At 40.3% G+C, this 20,919-nt stretch overlaps 1 protein-coding gene across 3 annotated transcripts; it reads right to left on the bottom strand.

Annotated features, from left to right (window-relative positions):
• Window positions 1–2,596: 2,596 nt before the first annotated feature.
• On the bottom strand, window positions 2,597–19,802 carry LOC108438154 (poly(rC)-binding protein 3-like). 3 transcript variants are annotated; one of them, XM_017715760.2, is made up of 13 exons: window positions 19,282–19,798; window positions 12,501–12,661; window positions 12,352–12,375; window positions 11,427–11,459; window positions 11,205–11,321; window positions 10,966–11,097; window positions 9,678–9,806; window positions 9,178–9,324; window positions 7,761–7,802; window positions 7,381–7,459; window positions 6,903–6,955; window positions 6,249–6,418; window positions 2,597–4,150 (listed from the first exon to the last, which is right to left on the bottom strand). In XM_017715760.2, exons 2-13 carry the CDS (start codon window positions 12,573–12,575, stop codon window positions 4,096–4,098), a joined length of 1,056 nt encoding a protein of 351 aa, XP_017571249.1. In that variant the 5' UTR covers window positions 12,576–12,661; window positions 19,282–19,798; the 3' UTR covers window positions 2,597–4,095. The 3 variants fall into 3 exon arrangements, with proteins under 3 accessions (XP_017571249.1, XP_017571250.1, XP_037392288.1); XM_017715761.2 differs by having other exon boundaries at window positions 7,381–7,456; window positions 19,282–19,797; XM_037536391.1 differs by lacking the exon at window positions 2,597–4,150 and having other exon boundaries at window positions 6,245–6,418; window positions 19,282–19,802.
• Window positions 19,803–20,919: the final 1,117 nt, after the last annotated feature.

Genomic DNA, 20,919 nt, shown 5'->3' with positions numbered 1-20,919 from the left:
CCACCGCTCCGGGCAAGTGTGCTCACTGCCCCCTAGTGTGTGTGCTCACTAGTGTGCATGTGGGTGTTTCACTGCATGGATGGGTTAAATGCAGAGGTCTAATTCCACAGTGTGACAAACACAGAGACAGATGGTTGTTAATAAGAATAATAATAATAAAAAAGCCTGATTTGAATTCATTGTTTACTGAAAGACAAAACTGAGTTGATGTAGTTTAGTTGTTCATGAAGGAATTATGTAAACATTTGCATTAAGTATATTCACTGCATCTTTTCTCCAGTGGAGCAGCATTAATAACATCAGGCCATAGGCCACTGCTGCACCATTGTCCTGTACCATGTTAAACACACATTAACACCCCCCCACGTCAGTGTCACTGCAGTGCTGACAGTGATCCGCTAACCAAATAATACCTGCTCTGTGGTGGTCCTGTAGGGGTGGTCTTTGCACTAGACGAACCTAAGATGAACCCAAGGGCCCTATGAATATACAAATTAGATATACTGAGATATACACACTATAAAAATCGGTTTTTGAACAGCTCGATAACTTTATGACTGTATCTAGGGGGAAAGGGGAAGTAACGTGGGGTAAGTGATGAGAGAAACACCAAAACAAAAGCGAGCCAAGGCTTCATGACATCAGCCCTGGAACTGACTAACGTCAAAGCACAAACAAACCCTCGACCTCCGAGAAGAGATCAGAGAAGACCTCGAGTCTGAAGCGGATAAGAGCTTCATTGCTCCGCTGTCGTGGTGGGCAGCTTGGTTCTGCTAGCTTACCTGCTAACTTTACTTAGCTAGCTAGCTCAGCTACACTTCTCCTGTTTACTTTCAGTTAAAGTCTTTAACTGTATGTCCCGGAAGGGTCACAGAGAGCCCTCCTTTTCTCCTCTTCTTCTTTAGAGATGGAGACAGCTGGTGTAAACAGCTTCATTACTTTTAATGTGAGCGTTTTGGTGCTGTCGTTGTCGCTAGCTCGTGCTCGCTGACAGGGCACGGTGAAGGCTGTAACGGCGCGCAGGCTCAGCGTTAACGTTAACACAGAGGGCGCCACTGTTCAGGTAGGTTCTCAAAGAAGGCAGTTACTAGTTACTTCTCTCAAACTGTACGAAAATGACATTATTACTTTCTGGAAAACAAAGGTAATATAGGAACACTCTTTTCTTCTGTGTTACTTCATGTTACCGAATTATCTCACTCTGTTGGCAGATCATTTAACTTGTTTCAAGCATATTTCTTAAAGCAAACGACCTGCTAATATAGTGAGATCATTTCACTTATTAAAATTCAATTGTGTATTTGTGCCCCTTTCCAGGTGGCCTCGTTCCCCATTTGCCTAGAGCCCCAGATTGACTCCCATCCACCTCTGAGGGTCTTGGCCACTGAAGAAAGGCGTGAAACGACTAGGTTAACAAACAGATGGACTGCTGTCTGTAATTGTAGAACTACGGTGCGTCTGTATGGTAAGTGGAGCTGATAAAGCGGACAGTGAGTTTAGATACGAGGAGATGGTTTTAATGAAGTGGCCAGTCGGTGTATAGTTCATGTTTTATTTTTTCCTGTACGTTAAACTGAGCAAGTACACAGAAAAATGCACTAAAATATTCAGGGAAAGGGCATATTTGAGTTTATTTTCTATAGACAGCGTGTTAGCGTTAAATGACTTTAAAATCTCATACATATTGATATATTGGCATTGACATTTTTTTTTCTTCAGAAATATTACGTAAACAAAGATTATCCTTAACATTTGCTGTGTGTAGCTATTTAAGAGTCCTCACCAATGTAACATGACATAATACAGTTACAAATAAACTTGGTAATAGTAGTTTTTCATTTTATTTAATAGTTATGTTGGTCATGGTTGAAGAAGAAGAAGAAGAAGAAGGTCTTCTTTCTGTCCGCTTCTGTTTTAACTGTCATTTATCGCCGATCCTGATTTATCTGCAATTCGCTCATGTCAGCTGACGACATCGGTGCAACAATTTATCGGTCAGGTAGCAAAACCCTGTGAGGTTTGGTAATATACCAGTGTTACCGGTGTAAAAGAGAGTATGATGAGGTCTGCCCACCCACACTTCATCCTGTGGTAGTTTTACTGTGGAGGCTGTACATTTAAATCGATACATTACAAGATACTATATAAAACCAGACCTATTTTAGGTCTATTACTTAAAGAGATGGCCTGTTGTGTAGCTAAGCATCTCTTTTGTGTCACCCTGCATTATAGTTCAAATGCTATTAAATTACATGTGGTGATCTGTTCGCAGCTATAAAACACACCACTGACCAAATGTTTGGAGACCCATTTTAACATGCATTTTTCATTGCGATAAAGCCATTGTGATCTAAAGGCTTGAGTATTTTTAAAGCAAATGTGTATGTACAAAATTATTGTCAAAGCTAATTTCTATGAGACTCTAAAATAAAGGGGTTTGTGTTTATTTAACTCCTTCTTGTTCACTCCATATTTAACGAGACTAGTTTATTATTCTGACTCTTTTATGTGTCCCAAATATTGAGATTTAGGTGAGGTTGGTCATCTTTCATATGGTCCTAATGAACTCCTGCAAAGAACAATTAGAGCGCAATAATATAAGCAATTTCCATTTTCATTTCATTCACATAATGACAACACTGAATTCGTACATGGTATCATCTTAAATTACATTTAAACTCATCAAAGCCCACTTTGATATAAACAATAAACATTCCAAAAAGATAACTGGTCATATTTAAGAGTAATTACACTTCAAATTCATACATTAATCACTATCCTATTTGAAAATAAAACGCTAAATAAACTTAAAGGCCCAGATGTTGTAAAGGTTATGTAGTTTCCTCCACTTGGGCAGCCTTAATCTGGGGACAGCACAGAACCGCTACATTGCAAATGACTTGTTAAAAAGTTCACATCATTACATTCAAATGCAATTACCAGTAACCTCCCCTCAAAATCAGATCTGTATAGTCAAAAATCAACAGCAAAACTCTACTAATGAATTACAAGACAAAAACCCATCAACAGAATCTATGTCTCTACTAATGTATGCTTCTCATGCTGTCATAAAGAGCAAAATATAGTCACATTATTGCATACAATGCACAGACATGGTGTTTACATGAAGCTTCAATACATTGCAAATATGCTATCATAACCCATTAAACTAGTAGACAACAGTAAAGTAATAGATTCAATGCAAATCAAACAATCAACTTGTTGAGCAAGGCTGAAAGAATCTTCTGGTTAACTTATGAAATGGTCTATGAAGACTGCAGAAGGTCTTTCCAAACAGGAACTTCTCTGACCACACAGGTTATCATTGATACATTATGATGCAATATGTAGACTGTAGTAAAAGTCAAGTATACTGCGCTAAACAATCATGGATCACCTTAAGACAAATGACCTTAAGCAAAATGCAATATTAGAAACCACGTGCCTTCTTTATGTACAACCCATGGATTTTCTTTTTCTGTTTTCCGTATTTTTTCCATGTTCTACGACAAAGTTTATGGTATTGGTTTAAACAGACACATATTTGAGAATTATTGCTTGCATCACATGTATGATTGCTTGAATAAACTTTATGCATGTATGTATATTCACAACAAAAGCAGAAGTGAAATAAGAGCACAACTGATTCTAGACATTCAGCATGCTAAGATTCTGTGCTAAAACCCTATATATAACTATAGTTAAACTGACAAGAAAATATAACATATGCTTTTACACAGACACAATTCCATTACCATTCATTACAAATGACCTAAGTACTCAACAATTGCTTGGTAAATTACATTAGAATAAGAACTAAACAATCGGCTGTAGAGCCATAGACAGGTTAAACATAACTCGTAGTTGGGGCCTTATGCTAGCACAGTCAGTGTCGTGATGCCAAGTCCGTTTCTTTTTTTTAATGAAAGAAATCGTACAGACTGAAGATTTTCCTTCAATTCCATTCAAACTTCCTTAGAAGCAGACATCTTCTTAGTAACTGTCGAGGTTGGTAGGGAAGCTTATGAAGTCCAAAAAGTAAAGTAAAGGAACAGGATGATTTCGTTGAGTTTCAGATGAGAAGAGCATGGGGCTTCAAGAGGTCGTCATAGTAGAAGGGTCAGTCCACATGGCTGCCACATCTCGGAACCTGCCCACAACATTAAGATGTTATAGTCCTGATTAAACTCATGAAATGCATGGTTTGCATAAATGATGGTTGAATACCGGTTTCTAAAGGCACAGCGAAATTCCTTGTGTGATATGACCAGGATAAAGCCACAAGAGAGGGCCCCCCTTTCTTTAAGTTTTTGCAGTTTCTCAATCCGTTTGGTTATGTTTAGTTCATACACTTCTAACACTTCCACTAGTCAGTCAACAGGTGGTGAGATTGAGAGCTATCCAGTGCACAGGACTATCTCAGTACTGCTTTTATCATAACTTCAACTACTTTGACTCACCACTTGGATATGCAGCAACCAGCATTCCTCAAGTGGCTACTCAAGGCAAAAGGGCAGAGGTGGACGAAGTAAAAAATCATGTACTTGAGTTAAAGTAGAGACCCCCAAGGTAAAATATTCCTCCAGTAAAAGTAGAAGTTCCTCCCTTTAGACCTCCACTGGAGTAAAAGTACTAAAGTATTTCCCTTCAAATGTACTTAAGTATAAAGTAAAAGTACTAAAAGAGGAATTCTGGCTCTGATGTCCTGTTATCATTTTTATAACCAGACTGGCTTCATGAACTCATTTCAGGTGAAAGTCCTCCAGCGTCTCTCTTGGTAAACCAGTCTTTTAATAGAACGTCATTAATTAGTGACGCTGACGTCTATTAAAATGATCAGAAGCACAAAACACTGAAGGTAAACAGTTTCCATCAGGGAGAACCGAGTGGCTCTGAAATCACTTTTTACACACAAGCAAAGTTTCAGTTTCAGATTTATTTACAACTTAGTTCCAAGTTTAAGTTGAATAAAAACTGGCTTTAAACTCAGGATCACAGATGAGCTCCTTTACTATGTTGATCTGTAGGCATTATAAACATAAACCAGCCCAAACTCATTTACTATAAAATGAAATGGTGTTTGTAGAAATTCAGAAAAAAGCCGCGTCAGTCTCGACTGCATATGTGGACATATTTCTATATTGAGCTCTATTTACACAAAGTTAGGTTAGTTCATCATTTATGTTGAACAGACTCTCCCAAAGTTTAACGCCGCTGCGCTGACGTTGAACCGCGTGCTGCACTGGGTCGGTATGACCAACAGGTCAAAACCAGCTCTAAACAAAGTGACCGCTGGGCCCTGATTGGTGCTCTGGCTTTGCGCTTCTTTTGTTTTGACATGTTACGTTTTTATACACACAGAAACCAAAAGGAACGACAGATTTCTCAAAATGTAGGAGGAAAAAGTCGGATATTAGACTCTGAAATGTAGTGGAGTGAAAGGAAAAAGTCTCCCAGAACGGAAAAACTTAAGTAAAGTACAGATACACTAAAAAAACTACTTAAGTACAGTAACAAATTACATTTACTTAATTACTGTCCACCACTGAAGAAGGGACAGTGAGCGGTGCACTCGCCCTCATTGAGCTAATCGGCTAGCTGTTCAAACTTTGCAATGCAGCATATTTTTGAGAGGTTTTAAGATGATGTACATAAAATTGTGAATTGCTTTGTCTGGCTTTAAAGTTTGGTACAGAGCTGTGATGCAATGCCTTTAGTTTTGTTATTGTAGCTTTTAACATGCAAACTAACTAGAAAGCTAGCAGGTTAAAGTGCTGAAGTTGCATTCACAATCATGCAAGAGAGATGGAGTAATTTGCAACCTAAAACCCAGCAAATCAAAAGTTTTTAAATATTAAGCATTTTAAAGTAGTGGACTGCTATGAATTAGTAACAGCTTTGGGGTCTATAAAGGCACATGCGTCACAGAGCAATGATTTCTGGGCAAGTTCTGCTGCTGAAGTCAACACTTCTGTCCCCAGAATCAGTCCCTCGTCCCTCCAAGAGCTCAACTGAAATACTTCACTTGAGCTAATACGGTAACGTGTTGGTCCTTAAGATGATATCGGGGTAATGGCAAGGCCAAGCCAACAAACCCGGTATTGAAACTGTAGTGTCTTAAAAGTTTGCAGAAGAACATAACATACTATAACGGCCTTATGGCTGTGAATACTGTGATTTATTAGTATACTTTATTATGTTGTGCATGTGTTGTTTAACTTTATGCCACAGTTGGTTATGACGCTCACCTGGCATTAATGAGATACTGTGCCAGGCTGATGTTGGCAGGTGTACCCGTGATGGTGATCTGACGGTCTGATGACCCCTCCATGGCATTAGCGATTTTGATCTGAGCCCCAGACATCTGACGAATCTCATTGATTTTTGTGCCCTGGCGCCCGATTATGCAGCCTATTAGCTGGAAAATTACAGCATGGGTTAGATAGATGACACAGTACTAGAAGGACTGCAGTAGCAAAAGAAATTGGCTGATATGACAACGGAAAATGTATTTTTTGGCAATAACTGTGACTTAGGGGTGGGCAATATGACGATATTTGTTCATCATTGTGATGAATTATGTCACAGTACCCTTTTCTGAGCATATTGTGAATATCACCAGCACTTAAAGAACCCTGACTGCAGTGCAGTTTGTAAAACATTAAATAAAAATATAATAATAAAAAATACTATTGTATTATTTATTAGTACAATAGTATAATTATTATTACATAATATCATTTAAAATGTATTAAGACTTAGAAAAACTATATATATAACTATAACTATATATTTTTTTTAATATGCCCTGAAGTATTGTGATATGTTCTTGTCATATGACCCACCCCTACCGTGACTTTTCAGCTATTTGCTCTCCGGGGAAAAAAAAAGTCGGCACTCACATCATTTGGAATGGTGAGCTCATGAGTACTGGCCTGTGAACTGGCATCCACACCTGTGAAACAGTGAAAGGATGGAGAAGCAGACAGGTAGAAAGAAGACATGGGGGTTATGCTTTTTCAGAGCTGTCAGCTCTCATGGGTCCAATCTATCATCACAGCGGACTCATAGCCTTTTCCATTTGGATGTTGCTTTTATGAGAAATGGATATACAGTTTTAGACGGTGTCCTTCATTTTTTTAAAGGATGGTACAAGCAGTCCTTTAGTACACCTCACTGTTGTCATAGCTGGATGACTGTTACCAGTGTACCTGTGTAGGAATAGCTGTGCTAGCTAATGATTAGGCTTCAGTAATTAATGTGAAGGCCTCACTAAGTTGACCTGACTCTCAAAGGGAAAAGAGTGAAAGAAAAGAGTAAAAGAAGCTCTATGGGTACAGAGTGAAGGATGTGCAGCGGGTGGGGTGGACGGGTACGTACCAGGGAAAGCGGGGGTGGTCTGCCCAAGGGAGGTAAAGGGGGTTTGCTGCATAGCCAGCTGATGGAGCTTGGTCAACTGCTGGGGAAGGGAGGAGGGACAGTACAGCTAAGAGGTTATCGTCACAACACAGGAGTCCTGCTTAGAACCTCCACAAACTCGTCTAAACATGTAAGCTGATACAAATCTATAAAGGGGGATTTATAAACAGAGGAAGAAAGAGCTGAATTTTAATAAGACTAGGCCTGAATTCAGGTTACGTTGTTAAGGATGCTATAATAACACAAATATTAATATTATAGGGAGATAAAAAGAAGAAGCAAAGGTAGTTAGAAGACTGAACAGAGTTGGAGAGAAGGATAAAAGGGGTCTTTCTACTCACGTCAGGATGAGGGATGGCATACTGTCCCTGAATGGTGTAGGTCTAGAAGAGAGAGAGAGAGAGCGAGAATGATATAGACATGTATCAAAAAAAATGTTTTCTTGGGTGTCAGACTTGATTTGAACATTAATACATCATATGACATCAATGTGATACCATCAGCCTTTTTTATATGGGCTCACCTGCCCCCCCCCTTACCACACCACAGCACACCACAACACACCACAATACGAAAATTACTTCCAATGAATAAAAAATAACAATGCAGTCGGTTGTTCATTTGCTATTGTTATGTCTCAAACAAGCTGATGTTCTCAAGGCATGCTACTCCACCCGCTAGCATCCAACATTAAACTAAATATTAACCTAAATGTTTATCTTACACTATTTGGATCACAGTGATCATTTTTCTTGTTTAGCTGCCATGCCACTGCTCAATACTTCTATCCTTTAAGATTTTAGGGTTTATAAATAGTGAATACACCATGCTGCAGGTTGTGAAGGCTCTATTTGAAAACGATTACTATGGATGAGATGCATTATATGTTTTATATAAGAGAGAGATAGACATCACAGGTAAGGTGTGTTGGTCAGGAGTTGGATCTTTTTGTGAGTCATGGGTGTATAATTGTCATTATCTACATAAGAGGTCCAGTTAAGATTTGAATGGTAAAGATTGGGGCCATGAATCCCAGTGTGTTCGCCCTTCACTCCTCCCAGTAATGACACCACTGAGGGGGCTGATGTTGTAGTTCTAAACTCTGTGTTACCATCAGACACCGTTGAGTTGTGGGGGAGAGCGAGTCACTGTGGGATTCCCACTGGTGACATTCCATCCTACTGAAAAGGGTCACACCTTACGAAGGTGTGGGAATAGGATCTTAATGCATGACCAAGACTTACTGCGCCATAAGAACAAGATAGTTAAGTCATAACCACAGTTTATTAAGGCGTGAGAATGAGATAAAGTTCGTTATCCCAGAGGCCACCGCTTGGTAAGGCGTGGGAACAAGATAATAGTTAATAGACGACAGTTAAGTCGTGACCACACCTTAGTAAGGCATGGGGGCAAGATAGTTAATTCATGGATATGACTTAAGACGTCCCATGGTAAGGCATGGGAATAAGATAATAGTTCATAGTTGATAGTTAACTTACTAAGTCATGGTCATGACACAGTTAAATCGTGATCATGACTTAGTAAAGCGTGGGAATGAGTTGTGGTCACATGTTTGGATCCCATTCCCACGCTTTATCAGAGAGTCTCTCGAGAACATTCAAGTAAATGCATGTTTTACATGAACCTGTTAAACTACATAAAACATCCACACGTTTTGTTTTAGCCTTTAAGTTTCGACCCGCTCTCGTGTGTGAGTGAGCATGTAGACATATTAGGCTAAACATATTAAGTGCTCACAGGCAGAGGCTGGTGCTGTAGCAGCAGGCTGAGGTTGGCTGTTGAGGGGGCTGCCAGTGGGTCTGCTCTCACTTGTGCCCCAGAGAAAATCACTGGAGCAGAGGCAGGCTTGGGCCGGTACGGGATTGTAGCACCTTTGGGTGGGGACTGGCACGTCAAGAAGGACGCAAGGAAAGATAAGGACAAATAGAAATAGAAGAGAATCGAGTGGTCAAACAAGTGGTAGAGAAGTGGGAGGGGAAAAAAAGAAATGGTTCAAGTTAACTTCAGACAGAGAGATAAGAATAGGAATAGTCAGCAGACTTGGAGGCCAAAGATGAGCAGCACCTCTGTTGCATATGCTGTGTTTTATACACAATGACATAAGAAGAGCCTGAAAGGCACAAGTGTACTCTTTTTCATTCTGAGTCACAGCAAAACAAATAACCCTAAAGCGAAGTGCTAAGAGCATTGCATAACTTTGAAACGCATCATGTGATCCTCATGAGTGTTCCTCTTACCTCCAGCATCACCACACAGATCTGCTTCACACACTGGATAATGGCGTCCGGAGTACCCGAGATGGTGACAGCCCGCTCGGTGGAGTTGGGCAGCATATCCCCTGCTACCTGCACCTGAGCTCCTGTAGACTGAAAAAAAATAGATGGGTAAGAAAGAACATGTACACAGCAGCACAGCAGCTTTATTTGGGGTCTCTGATCTACAAATATGACAAGAAAATAGATTCGTGGATAATTTAAGTTTATGGTTTGGTGTAAATAGAGGGGGATCCAGTAATTCAGTAGTTTTCATAGTACGCTCTTATAAATAAAGGTTCCTGCATGGTTCTTGACTTGAATGTATAGTTCTAGGCAGGGTTGCTTTTAACCAAACAATTTCTAAAAGTAACAATGAAAAGATGCTCTTGATAAGTGTAATACAGTGCCCTCCACAAATGTTGACACCCCTGGTAAAATACATTACGTATTGCTTATCTTTCTGAGCTTTCATTCAAAACATTGACAAAAATCTAACCTTTATTTCAAGCACAATTATTGAACAACAACAACAAAAAAATCTTTTCATATTTCATATTTTCAATATTTTTATCAGATGTGTCCCACAATTCTTGGTACTCCTTCATGTAGTACTTCGTGCCTTCATATTCTGAGGTTCATGCTTGTGGACCTATCTTTTCAGCTCATCCCACAGGTTTTCTATGGGGTTTAGGTCAGGGGACTGGGCTGGTCATGGCAAAACCTTGATTCTGTGGTCAGGGAGCAATTTTTTTTTTTTTGAAACTTTTTTAATCCCACAAACGGGGAAATTCCACCTCCGCACTTAACCCATCCGTGAAGTGAGACCCCACAAACACACCAGGGGGCAATGAGCACACTTGCCCGGAGCGGTGGGCAGCCCTATCCACGGCACCCGGGGAGCAGTTGGGGGTTTGGTGTCTCGCTCAAAGACACCTCAGTCATGGACTGTCGGCCCTGGGGATCGAACCGGCGACCTTCTGGTCACAGGGCCAGATCCCTAACCTTCAGCTCACGACTGCCCCCCTTTTTTGTAATAATTTTGTGATGTGCTTTGAATCATCGTCCTTTTGGAAGATCTAACCATGGCCCAGTTTAAACTCACGTCTGAGGCAGTCAGGTTTTGATACAATATCTGCTAGTGCTCGATGGAGACTTTGTTGCCGTGAATCTGAGCAAATTTTCCAGGTTTCATTGTAGTTTGGGAGACGTTCTGACCCCAAGTCCCCACTGTTAGCTAATCCCCAGCTGTGATCACTGGAGCACGTCTTACCTCCCTCATCTCCTTGATCTTAGAGCCACCCTTCCCAATCAGAGAGCCGCACTGGCTGGCTGGTACCACCAGACGCAGGGTCACTGGAGGCTTACTGGTAGCCTGGCTGTTGCTCATGGAGTTGATGATATCCTGAGAGAACCCAAAAGACTCAGTTTTCGTGTACTCTAATGGAAAATAACGTGTAGGGATAGTAGCATTTCATCAAAATGCGTTTGACTCTGAAACTACTAAGATACCTCTTCAAACTTGTACGCAATCATGGCAAAAGCCTTGAATATGGCATCTGTAGGCCCTGTGATGGTGACTATCCTCTCTGGGCAGTTTCCCTCTGAAATGTTTATACGAGCACTACTCTGTAAACAAAGGACAGATAATACAGTAACTAACACGTTAGCTATGCGTACAAGAGACCAAAGAGACTTAACCAAAAGGATGTCAAAGCTACCAACCACACTTACCTCCTCCCGCATTTTTTTGACTGTTTCCCCTTTCTGAAAAGAAGCAAATTATGCTTGTGGGAGACAAATAGTCGAATATGTATGTAAAAAATTTAACCATATATATATATATATATATATATATATATATATATACCCATCAGTAGGCAGACATTTGAGCACCCTGGTCAGATTACGTGTTTAGTTCATTTTCTAAGTGAAAACAAGTCGATACTACAGAGAGCACACTTCTGCACTTTTAATATGCTTTTACTGTTTATTTGCTTAATTTAAGATAGTGGGGGAAAAAAACATGGCCTGTGTTTTATTTTCTAATATGTTAAACTATGGAGAGACGAGATGAGATGTGACTGGTCAAGCTGGTCAGGCGAACAGGGTCAGTGGTGGTGGGGGGGACTGAATCTGAATCTCATACTTATCCTGTGTTTATCTATTCATCTGCACATATAGACAGCGTTGCTGCACATAGAGCACTTTCTGCATACCTCAATGCGCATCTTGCACATCTGGACACTAGACGCTTTATTAGGTACAATATATGCACATATTTATTCATTCATTCTGTGGTCATTCTATGCCGTTACCTGTAACTTCTTGTAGTGTCATTATTGTACTGCATCCCTCATCTCAGGTTATAGATATTATCACAGATTTTTTCTATTTGTACATATACCTGTAGAGAGGATCTGGTTTATTTATTGTTATTACATGTCAACACCCGTATTACAGTTACTGTACAGTGTTGTGTGTCTGCTACTGGCTATGTGTGTCTATCTATGCAAATAAATTTAATTTGTGCATAAAAATAGCAGACAAATATCATATTTAAGATGCAGAGGAAGTGTTAAATTATCAACAAATCATGTATTTGACCAAGGGGGTTCAAACTATGCATATGTCATTTTTTTGCAGCCGATTTTCTTACCTTTCCAATTATGCTACCAACCTCCTAGGAAGCAAACAGATAATTCTGCGTTAAGGATGACTGTACTATTGCATGTAACAAATTCACAGTTTACCACTTTTATTTTGCATTATTATTTGCATTTTTAAATTTTTATGTAGATATGTTACCTTGCCATGCATGAGCAGTCTGATGGTGAGAGTGACATTGAGTCCCCCCTCAGACTGGACTTTGGTTGGCTCCATGGCAGGGATGAAGATACAGGACCTAGATGTGTTAACCCAGGGATCTTTGGGAGAGTTTAGGAGTAGAGGAGCTACCAGTCCAACACCTGTGAAGAAGTACAATACTAGTAAAAAAGCTATTACCATAATATAACACAAAGTATCTAAAATGTTGGACTTTGGGTTGTGGTTTTCTAAAATCTTTGTGCAGACTGGTGTAGTTTAAGGAATAAAACAAATAAGTTAAATTAATCTTTTGATGTACAACCCCAATTCCAATGAAGTTGGGACGTTGTGTAAAACATAAATAAAAACAGAATATGATGATCTGCAAATCCTTTTCAACCGATATTCAATTGAATACACTACAAAGACGAGATATTTAATGTTCAAACGGATAAACTTTATTGTTTTTTGCAAATATTCACTCATTTTGAATTTGATGCCTGCAACATGTTCCAAAGAAGTTGGGACAGGGGCAACAAAAGACTGGGAAAGTTAAGGAATGCTCCAAAAATTCCTGTTTGGAACATTCCACAGGTGAACAGGTTAATTGGAAACAGGTGACTGTCATGATTGGGTATAAAGGGAGCATCCCTTAAAGGCTCAGTCATTCACAAGCGAGGACGGGGCGAGGTTCACCACTTTGTGAACAACTGCGTGAGCAAACAGTCCTTCGATCCCTCAGGCGGCACTGCATTAAAAACCCACATCATTCTGTAACGGATATTCCCACATGGGCTCAGGATCACTTCAGAAAACCACTGTCAGTGAACTCAGTTCGTTGCTCCATCTACAAGTGCAAGTTAAAACTCTGCCATGCAAAGCGAAGCCACATATCAACACCACCCAGAAACGCCGCCGGCTTCTCTGGGCCGAGCTCATCTGAGATGGACTGACGCAAAGTGGAAAAGTGTCCTGTGGTCTGACGCGTCCACATTTCAAACTGTTTCTGGAAATCATGGACGTCGTGTCCTCCAGGCCAAAGAGGAAAAGGACTGTCCAGATTGTTTTCAGTGAAAAGTTCAAAAGCCAGCATCTCTGATGGTGTGGGGTTGTGTTAGTGGGTAACCTGCACATCTGTGAAGGCCCCATTAATGCTGAAAGGTACATACAGGTTTTGGAGCAACATCTGCTGCCATCCAAGCAGCGGCTTTTTCAGGGACGTCCTGCTTATTTCAGCAAGACGACGCCAAGCCACATTCTGCACGTGTTTCATAGTAAAAGAGTGCGGGTACTAGACTGACCTGCCTGCAGTCCAGACCGTCTCCCATTGAAAATGTGTGGCACATTATGAAGCTCAAAATACGACAGCGGAGCCCCCGGACTGTTGAGCAACTGAAGTTGTACATCAAGCTAGAATGGGAAAGAATTCCACCTACAAAGCTTCAACAATCAGTGTCCTCAGTTCCCAAACATTTGAGTCTTGTTAAAAGGAAAGGTGATGTAACACAGTGGTAAACACGCCCCTGTCCCAACTTCTTTGGAACGTGTTGCAGGCATCAAATTCAAAATGAGTGAATATTTGCAAAGAACAATAAAGTTTATTGTTTGAACATTAAATATGTCGTCTTTGTAGTGTATTCAATTGAATATAGGTTGAAAAGGGGTTGCAAATCATCATATTCTGTTTTTATTTGTTTTTCACAACGTCCCACTGGAACTGGGGTTGTATTTATTTTCACTCATAGAAATTGTTGCTGAAAGTTTTTTATTTTCACTTTGCTCTGTCATTCAAATACAAGGCATTTAAATGATGTAGCAGCTTATGCACTTAATTCATTTACATTCAGTTTACACTGTCCATCCTCAAATTATTCTTTCCACAATGGGTGAAAAAAAGATTATATGCACAAAACTGTTCATGGAATTCAAATGAGAATAAAATCTCTTTTTCAATTATTAATTGAACTGATTGATCAGAATTCCCACTTGAAACAGAATTTCTCTGCTATGAAACAATGAATGTAAAACAACAACAAACTTTTTACTGCGGGCAATGACTGCGGCTTCTAAAGGCTTCGAAACAAACAGAAGATGATAAAAGTTCATTCAATTGAAGTATAATAGAAAAAGAAAAGCAGGTCTACAGATTTGAACCACAGGAGGGAGCTCAAGCTCGTGCACAATAGTGAACATATTACCACTCATTCCACAGTTGTGTGATTGTGCCAGTGGTCAATGGTTAAAGATGACAGTAAACAAAGCCATGGCAAAACACTACGTTTTGGAATTGACTGTCCGTCTGTGCAACAAACGTTCAAATATTCATGATAACACTGGCAGAGGAATGTTAATGGGTTTTTTTTTACAATTACAACCTTGCAACTGCTGGAGAAATACAAATGAACTGCGCAAAGGACTTCTGCTTCACCTTCCGTTAGTCTCTCTCAGTGATGCAAAGTTTCTTATCACTTGACTGCTTTCAATTCAGCACCTAGCAGGCCAGAGGGAACTAAAGAAGCTGGGACGATTAGGGAGGAATGGAGGTCTGCAGCCAGATGTCCTGCAATCTCCCACAGGATTCCAGATTACATAAAGGCTTTAATCCAGATTACCGGCATCCAGGGGTTGGAGAGTGGCGCTGCCAGAGAGCAAAAATAATCTAGCCTACAGAAAGCCACCATGATCAATGCCAAACTTGCGAGTGTAAGTAGATAAAAAAAGAGAAGGAAAAATGCAATTATATAAACCCAAAAGAGGAAGGAACGTTTGACAGAAGCCCTATCAAGATACCTTTGGGTGCCGAGGGCATGAAAGCAGAGATTTTCATAAGAGTAAAACATTTGTGATAGAAAGGAATAGCCCCATTAATTGTAAAGGGAGATTAATATCATTCACAGCCACATAAAAGCCAATAAAAAGCCAGAACAGATGGCATATGTCCATAAAAATACAGCTAAGTTTTTTTTATCAGGTCACTAAGAGATAAGAGATAAGCCATCTATCACTTCTGATATTTCTCAGTCAATGAATAATAATTATAATCATTATTATTAACCTATTACATGCAGAACGGCACATAAGACAGACCCTTTGTTCATTTATTTTGTCAGTCAAAATGGCTATTATGTACAATTTACACATTTTTCAGGAGACATTTATGAGGAGATAAGAAAATGGGGCTCCTAACAACCACACAAGACCTGGCAGACCAAATCTGTCACCGCCAGGTAAACAGTGTGTAAAGCTTTCATCTGGAAGAGAAGAGAAGAGAAAATCAAGCTCCCCTCTTGCTTCAGATGGGCGGAAATCTGTCCTTTCACCCACTGTGAGGAACTCAACATTATGGGTCCGAAAGCATGTGCAGCTGTCAATAAGCTGTTATTGAGAAACAGAACATTTGCTGTTCTCCGAATAATGGACTGGTCACACTGGTGTCCAGACCTTAACATCACTGAGTTTGTTTGAGATTATTTTATCATGAGAGGGAAAAAATGCAGCCAACTTTGAAAGCTGAAGTTTAGAGGTATGTAAAAACAATATCTGAAAAACTGAAACCAAATCTCCTGAAAAAGCATGGAAGCTTCAATAAAGGCAAAGGCATGTTTTCTACTTTTATGGCTGCTTTGGAAGGAAAATTCAACGAATCAAGGGTGGGTCTGTGACTTTTGTACATGACATGTATATTTCTATTGAAAACTGAGCTTAGTTTCTTCCTCTGCCTTGTCACACTTGATTAGGGCTTTGTGTTTTGAGTTGCTATTATAAGATAAGGCCAGAGAGGGAACAAAATGGCCACATATGGCACCTTTGAAGGCACGTGTTCTTTAATCTAACAAGCCTCTCCCGCTCTCTCCATCTGCATCACACACACACACACACACACACACACACACACACACACACACACACACACACACACACACGTCTGTATTCCTATCTTTGTGGTAGGCCTTTGATTGCGGGTAAATAATGCCTACGCCCTAACTGTAACCACAGTAACCAAAAGAGAAACCTTTTATCTCTTTTTACTTTTTCAAATATGGGCCAAAAACTATAAAAAACTACAAAACGGATGCTTGGGGTACTAGATGGCCCCACCACGACAAAAGGTTCGAGTTCTCATGTCATTAAATGGAAATTTGTCCCAACTATGGACTTAACACATACACAATTACACACACACACATTCACTCGTTTGGTGACGAGAGGAGGACGCAGCTGTTTTTTAACAGGTCAGGTTCGTCATCGTTTGGTGTGTGTTAGCCGTTAGCACTTGTGCTAATTGTGCTGGAAGTGCCGCACCGCGCTAGTGCGGGAGGAGCAGCAGCATTTCTCATGACATCTGACGGGGAAAGTGGGTCAAGCTTTCCGCTAAAGAGCTTCTGGCCTCCTCCTCGGTAGCGGCTATCGAATTAAGCACGCTTCGCGCTCGGCTGAGCAATGCTCGGAAAAAACGCTCTCTTCTACCCCCCCTCTTTTTTTTCCATGGCGCTCTTCTGTGTTGGCTTCTGTGGACATGTATCGGTAGGAGAGCCTTGCTCTCTGCTGTGCGCTTCTAGCTTTAGTCCCTCTAACAATGAAGGACGAAGCCCTCTTATGTGAGTTCACTGAGGCGTGAATCACAAAAGTCGATGTAAACAGTAAAATAAAAATCTCTCAAAAACAACACGGAGGTCTTGGTCTGCATGAGGGCCAACGGCAACAGCAAGCGTGTGTCTGTTTCCTTAGTTTGGTGAAGCAATTTTACCATCTTTGGAAAGATCTGCAACATGAAGGAGCAGGGTGAACCACACAGGCACACGGATGTGGGGATGGCCAGACGGGAAGACATCGACTGAGCATCCCCATTTGGGGTTGATTTCGTTCAGTTAATAGTGGAAGGGATCATGAAACTGTGGCACAGTGCTGATGTAGCTCACCGTGGTCAGATGCTTTTATCCATGCATTTTGGAATGAGTGTCCTTATAATGAGGCCTAAAGTGAATATGTTGTCAGTTCTATTGTAAAAGTGGACTTTTCTTAGCAGGATTGTAAGTGTAGCTCTCATACAGAAGTATTACACATGTCCAGCTGATAAACACACAAGCAAGATCCAGAACCAATGTGATATAATATGGAGAAATCTTTACACCGAATCCATACAGTCCTTTGATAAACATTGTGGTTTTGGAGAATGAACATACATGTTAAGGAGGACAGTTATCTCCTCACCATGTCCTTCACTGAGCACGATAGCCTACTTTTAGATGCTTTTAGATGCATTTTAGTAGTTTTTTAAAAACTAAGTATTAGATTGGCATCAGCTAATGCTGAAGGTTTCAGCATTAGGTTTAGTATTAAGGTTGTATCATGTGAACTCCGCAGTAAAGAGAGACCTTATCAAGTCCATATGTTTATCATGGCATCTGATATTGGACTGTAATCTCTCAGTTACTCATTACCTTAATGTCATTGAAGATCACAAATTGCCATTAGTGAAAAATTTAACTGCGAAATAAATAATTCATAACCTGTCAGATAAACCGCTGTGAGCTTTTCAACAATTGATCTGTAATTTGCTTTTTGCTGCGTATTGCATCATATGCACAATTTGATGCATATATGCATTTACCAAAAGGGGAAACTGCTAAATGCTGCTCTGAGGATTTACGCTCTGAGATTGTCCTGGTCTGATTTTGTTACTTTGCATGTTTATAGTATAGGGATGGGCAATATGGCAAAAATACATCATCATGATGCTTGAACACATTTTCACGATATGAATCACAATGTTTTGTTTTTCGGCGGTTTGATCAGTACACAGCAGACACAATGCACCACTAATTAGGCTCTCTTTGATACAACATACAGTGTTGATCAGTGTACATTAGGTACTGGCAACATCCAGGATATGCTTAGAAAAGCACACGCACAACAATAACGTCTGGTAATAAAGCCCTAGTATAACCTTACAGCTGGTTTGTTAATAATCAGTGTTAATGAATAAATCTGGCTGTTGACTCTCCATCACTTCAAATAGAAACCATGATGACAACATAAAACACTAATTAATCAGTAATTCATTTCAGATACTATCAAGGAAACGAGACTCCTGTGATATTTTCAGTGCTTCACTTTCATGCCCTACTAATAACACTTCTTTCAAAGCTGCAGTGGATATGTATGAACTGACCAGAGATAATGGCCCAGCAATTCAATTAGCCTACATTATTTCTCAACACAAATGTATGCAATGTTCTGCAGACAGTGTAGAAGCGACAATAAAGAGAAGATCATTGACCAAGTCTCTTGAGAGATGGAACACACTTTCTCCGCACATCCGTTGTCCTTTTGTATTTGTGTAATTAGGCATAATGACTCATTTACGCATGTCCTCAACAATCAAATCAAACCATTTACAGACAATGTTCAGCAAGGTTTAAGGGATAGTAATACCTCGTTATGATTTATTAATGAATTTGACCTATGACTGGCCTAGGATTGGAGACCGTTACCGAAGCCAAGTATGCAGAAATACGTACGGACAGTATCTTTGTTCAAAGAGTCCTGTATATATAGAGTAATATACAGCATACTGTAATAATATAAGGTAGTACCCTAGTGAGAGGAACGAGGTTCCTTCATTTGCATTCAAAACAGTACACACAAGCAACTAAAATGGTGATTGTCAATAGCACAAAGGTTCATTCTATAATTTACTATTTTTAATATTTATAAATATTGGGAACACAATGACTGAAAGAGCAAATCTCGAAGATAGAAGATTAGAAATAGGCTTTACCTTAGGTGCTACTGGAAACAGATGGCCACCACTTTCGGCGTTTGTGAAAAGATTATAAAAAAAAAAGAACGGCAGACAGGAAAATGATTTTTCCCCCTATCCTTTCACTCAACTCAGATCGAACACTAACATTCGATTGGCTGGAAGACGCAGTCATGTGAGCTAGATGTCACAACACGTGACTTTCTCGACAAAAAAATCGGAAAGATTGGGAAACGCATTTGGATCGCAGTGATATTGGGGTGCAATCCTGAGCTTTGGACAATGTTGCAAATGCCGAAAGCGGGTCAGGGGTGTATGGGTGCCCGGGCATCGGGGTGCCCCCTCCTGTGGGGTGTTCAGAGCTACCCAATGAGGCACACTGACAGCGGAGTATGACCATTGGCCAATGCGTCACCACTGTCTTTCCAGTCCTTTTGCCTAAGGGTCTCTTTTCCAGCCCCTGCTATCTGATGGTACATATTTTTTAGTACACTAGACAGACAGCGTATGGATGCCTCCTAACTAGCAACCTTCTCGACTTCACCAAACAAAGTGTCGCTAGACATCGATGCACAAAATGGTGAAGATACATCATGGCAGGAAGTCCTTTTCTTGATGTCGCCACTACGTTGATAGCTAAACACAAATGTCCAAGACAGGCTATGCGGTAGTGCTCATGATGTTGGGTAAGCTCTCAGCCTGAAATATTCTGCCATACTTTCAATTTTGTGACCCAGCCAGCCCAGAATTACTCTGAGCTTTGGCTGCATCCTCTGTGGATTAAGTGAACCCGAGCAAATCCATGGCTATGTCAGATGTTGGGACAGTTGTGGGGGGGATTAGGCTCTTGTCATTAATGCTGAAGTCCCTCCGTTAGAGCTCAAATCGTTTACATACACACTTACAGGCTTGAGGTACCCACGGGAGGGGGACCCAGATTAGAGAAACTACAATGTCGAGTGTTTTTGTGTCCCACTTCAGTCTAATTGCTCTTAAACATCCCTGTAATAATTTGACCGAATAGCTGTTCCTTTCAAAAGTCTAAACCTCCAAAAATGAAAATAGCACGCTTCTTTTCGGTGCATCTGCTTTGAAAGAACACCCTAGACAAATTGTCTCTTTTCTCGCTGCTCCAACCAAAACAGAGGGTAATCCACACCCTGATGACTATTGAATAGCTCCTGGGAAGATAGCACAAATAGAGCATTAAATTTGTCCCACATTAAAACAGGAGTGCTGCTCAGAGAGAAGATGCTCGATCAGGGAAAATGGAGTTCATATTCGCACAAGACTGTCGGCTTGCTTTCTGGAACATATTGTAACACGGACGTACAAAGCCTAATTATCCCTGCCCCAACCACAAATAGGCAATCTGTGAAATCCAGTTGAGACATTATGAATAGATTCTGCAGCGTGTCATGATCCCACTGTAACACAGATTTGTGCAATTCTTTCCTAAAGAGACCAAAAAGGCCTCAAAGCTCTCCTTATTATGTTTAATTTAGGATACTGAAGTAAGAACAGCTTCCCTAACGCATCACAGGAATGTCATCATCTAAATGTTCAGAGTGTTTTAGAGAGAAAATTGCTGTCGCTCCTTACAGAGGCTTTGATACTTTAGGGAGCTACAATTCCCTGTTCACGTCATCTTGAGAA

Source organism: Pygocentrus nattereri, chromosome 30 (assembly GCF_015220715.1).
Source record: "Pygocentrus nattereri isolate fPygNat1 chromosome 30, fPygNat1.pri, whole genome shotgun sequence".
NCBI lineage: Eukaryota > Metazoa > Chordata > Actinopteri > Characiformes > Serrasalmidae > Pygocentrus > Pygocentrus nattereri.
Note: the sequence above shows the minus strand (reverse complement) of the source record. Positions and strands in the feature narration are given on the sequence as shown.